General features: G+C 45.9%; 1 protein-coding gene across 1 annotated transcript in view; it reads right to left on the reverse strand.

The window, feature by feature from the left end:
- MYOM2 (myomesin 2) overlaps window positions 1-4,296 on the reverse strand; it is a 117,500-nt gene that overhangs the window by 64,412 nt on the left and 48,792 nt on the right. The window contains exons 15-16 of the mRNA XM_011968596.1: window positions 2,389-2,572; window positions 798-972 (exon numbers count right to left, since the gene is read on the reverse strand). Of these exons, the coding sequence (XP_011823986.1) occupies window positions 798-972; window positions 2,389-2,572 (359 nt within the window). The remainder of the gene's footprint in view (window positions 1-797; window positions 973-2,388; window positions 2,573-4,296) is intronic.

The raw sequence follows: 4,296 nt of genomic DNA on the forward strand, positions 1-4,296 counted from the left end.
AGTTTCTTATTCTGATCGATATTTCTGCATTTGGTGTGGGCTGTGAAGAACATCTAATTGTTATTCTTTTCGATGACATCTCTTTTTGTTAGCCACCGCTTTTTACAGTGTATTTTTTTCAGACTGTAAAAGGAGAAATGGCTGAGCCATAATTGATCATTCATCCACAAGGGTGGTTCTGACAGCTGCCGACATTTTCCTAAGATGTGTATCGCAGAGAAGCCTAATACCTCAGACATCCCTGCACACACTCAGCAGGCAGCAGGAGGAAGGGTCTCCAAAGGCAGGATCACTGGCTTTCCCCTGCAAAGCAGCCAGCATCCCCCCAAGCTGCCCCCACCCCCCAACAAGTGAAGAGTTGGCGCCCGGTGGGGTCTCCATCAGGCGCTAGAGAATAGAACTACCAGGCACGTGATCAAAGCAACTTTCAAGTTCAAAAAAATCAATATGAAAAAAATAAAACGACTTTCACATTGTAGTCGCTATTTTTAACTCTGCTATTCAAAGAAAAGGCCTAAGTGCTAATTATGTCAGAAAAAAAAAAAAAACAGGTTCTGGAACTCTCCTTTCATCCATAAATAAATCGTTTTGGTCAAAATGAGCGAGTGCAGTAACTAGCTCATCCAAGTGGTCACACTGTAAATTATACAGTCCTCGCGCGTGGCTAACACAGACGCATTTATGCAGAGGCCTTGTGGCCGTGGTACTCCCTGTGCCAGGGCCACGGGGGCCTCAACAGTCTTGCTTCTCGTGCTTTATTTCAGGACCCACTCCAGGGCTGGGGAAGGCGGCCGCACCTGTTGTATCCGATGGGCTTGTGGTTGCAGGGCTCCCAGTGGTTGGTTCCGGCCACGCAGCAGTCCACGTAGTAGCCCAGCAGGTCCTCCTCATGCTTGGGTCGGTCCCACTGCACCACCACCGACGTCTTGGTGTTCCGGGAAGCAAGAACCCGACCCGGAGCAGAAGGGACAACTTTTTGTAGGAAACAAAAGGAGCGGTGAGACGGCATCAGAGCCTTGGAAGCTGTACCAGAGAACTTCCAGCCCTTTCCACAGGGAACTGGACAGCCAGGTTGGGGGCTTTGGAAGAAATTCAGATGAGGGGTCCGGGAGCAGGAGAGGAGCCCGGGGCCGACCACCCAAGGGCCGTTGGGAGGTGCTGGTCTCTCCTATCTCTTCCCAAGCTCCACACAACTCCTAGAGACACAGGATGACATCCATCCTAAAGCCTCCTGTCCCCCACCAAAGCAGTTAAAAAGATCCTCTGTTGGCACTGGGGATGAGGCTACCTGGGTAATAACTATTCTTTGGACTGGAAATTAACCAATTTTAAGAAAGTAAGACTCAATTTTATCAGATCTGTTGGAATCTCCCAGGGGCACTCAAAATTCAATCATGACCTGACCATTAGATCTTCTCATCTCGTGCCAGGCCCCACTAGTGGACTGTGGACTGGGGTCCAGTAAGGCCTTGGGGCCACCTGTGTCCTCCGTGCTGGCCACCTGGGCCACACCCCAAGTGTTTCTCAACGATGGACACTGTCATTTTTCACATGCGTCATAAAGCACAAGAAGGCTGGGCCCTGCTGAGAGACAGCTGGTCTCATCAAGCCTGCGGTTCTGGGTGTGAGTTCTAAGAGCTTTGATTAAAACCAGAGCCAGATAGAAACTTGAGGATGCCCTGGAGGCAGCTGGCCTCGTGACCTTGTTCATTTCCATATCTGGCTTTCTCAGGAAACAGGACATAGAGAGAGAGGGAGGAGGGCACCCAGGCACTCAGAACTGTGTTCCTGACACCAACGTGCCTCCCACGAAGGCTTCTGGGGATTTCCAGGGTACCTCCGCTTACATGCTAGTTAATTGCCATCCATGAAGGAGTTATGACTCCAGGGACTGCAATTCAGAATTTCTATAATTTGTATTTGCAACCTTCCAAGAGGGACCATCAGAGGGTCTAGGGTGGGAGGAGGGAGAGGAGCAGGAAAAGTCAGTAATGGCTAGTAGGCTTGGTACCTGGGTGACAAAATAATCTTGACAACAAAGCCCCAGGACACAGTTTAACTATGTAACAAACCTACACATGGACTCCTGAACCTAAAATAAAAGTTAAAAAGAAGTTCAAATAAAACAATGAAAGTGACCATTTCCTAACCATATTTTTCAACTCACTTACTGGTTTCATGAAAAGAAGATGGAGCTTTGGAGAAATGTCAAGAACCAAACAAAACATGGCAGAGAGCTCTTAATCTCTCGTAAAGTGAAGTTTTAAGTCCATTTGAACTTCAACTCGTTTATGACATGAATGTCTTTATTCACAGAATTTAAGGCTATTTGGTGTCACCCCACTCTTAGCCCGTCCTGACTTGGGGCCACCCAGGGTGACAGCTCACCAGTCACGTCCTGGGCCTCAATGGGGGACGTCATCTCCGACGGCTCGCTCAGGCCATGCTGGTTGGCTGACAGCACTCGGAACACGTACGACTTCCCCTCCATGAGGTCAAACACAGCATACCTCGGGGACCTCACAGCCGTCTGGGCGTTGACTCTCTGCCAGCTGCCGCTCCCCACCACGGACTACAAAGAGAAACGAGACTGGCGGTGAAAACCGAGAGGTTCCCAGAGGCGTGTGGAGGAGGAAGAAATGCTCTGTTCTCGCTAACCCGGTCCACCAGGCTCGCCCACCGTGTCGCACACACAGAGGATGGCCGTGCATCTTCTCTGAGTTTTATGAAACATGATGCCAATTTGGAGGAGGAAGTCACAAATTACCCAAAGTTGATCATATTTACTAATAAATATTTTTCCATTACAGTAAATGATTAAACCATAGAAAACATAAGAGAATCAATACACAGGTGGTAGTTTTAGCAAAATAGAATTAACCTGCAAATAATAAAAGATAATTTAGAAGTATATTTGCAAAATTCCATCATAACTCAGTGGTTCACATTTCAACTTAAAATTATTACCATATTGCAGCTACTTGCGGTAGTGATAAAATGACAGCAATCAAAATGACTCTCCATGCAGTAAGACACACGACGATATGTTCATAGATTAAAAACCACATAGCCAGTTAAATTACTGTAAAAAGATATTTAGTCTAATAAGAGGAATTATGTTATTTTGTGAAATGTAACACAGAATGCAAATTGTATAACAAGTACATTAAAATCTATGGAGAAAAAGACTATAACTATATGTACTACACTTTAATACGGCTATTTTATATGATGGAATTATTGCTTATTTTAATTGCGTTCCATGTAACTTCTCTGTCTTTCCCAAATTTTATATACTGCTTATTTATTTTTTATCTTTCATAATTACTTTAAAAACCATGATTACATTTTATTTTTTCACATAGAGATAAAACTCCTTTTTTGAAAGTAGTTTTGTGGTAGTAAAAGTTGGATATACATTGACCCTGGTAAGTCTGCTGAAAATTTCAGATAGCAACCCAGACTTTTAGAAATCAGACTCATATTTGAAGGGATTTTCTCTCATTGTGGTGGAAGTGAAAAGTCGCTATTTTGCATCTGCCCCAGGCGTTCGCGGTGGGAGCCTCCAGGACATCATGGGCCTGAGGCCCTCACAACCCCAAGCAACCACAGTCCGGGTGTCTATAGGACAGCTTCCTCTCCTACCTCAGAATGTGGGTCCACAGAGGGAAGGCTTATCCACGGTTGGGGGAATGTCAGTTAGCTCAGTCACTGTGGAAAGCAGTGTAGAGACTTCTCAAAGAACCTAAAGCAGAACTACCATTCCATCCAGCAATCCCATTCCTGGGTATGTGCCCAAAGGAAAATAAATCATTCATCCAGAAGATGCATGCGCTTGTATGTTCATCGCAGCACTGTCCACAGCAGTAAAGACGTGGACTCAACCCCGGGGCCCATCAACGGTGGACTGCAGAGAGAAAACGTGGTGCCTCCACGCCATGGAATACTACGCAGCCATAAAGAGGAACGAAATCATGTCCTGTGCAGCCACGTGGGTGCAGCTGGAGGCTGTTATCCTAAGTGAATTAACACAGGAACAGAAAACCAAATACTGCATGTTCTCACTTATAAGTGGGAGCTAAACACTGGGTACGCATGGACACAAAGATGGCAACGATAGACATCAAGACCTACCAGACAGGGCAAGGCCTGAAAAACCACCTACGGGGTACAATGCTCACTACCTGGGTGATGAGATCAATTGTACCTCGAAATCAGTATCACACAATATACCCTTGTCAGAACTTGCACAGGTACCCCCTGAAGCTAAAATAAAAGCTGAAATTACATTTTCTT

Source organism: Mandrillus leucophaeus, unplaced genomic scaffold (assembly GCF_000951045.1).
Source record: "Mandrillus leucophaeus isolate KB7577 unplaced genomic scaffold, Mleu.le_1.0 Scaffold85, whole genome shotgun sequence".
In the NCBI taxonomy this organism is placed as follows: domain Eukaryota; kingdom Metazoa; phylum Chordata; class Mammalia; order Primates; family Cercopithecidae; genus Mandrillus; species Mandrillus leucophaeus.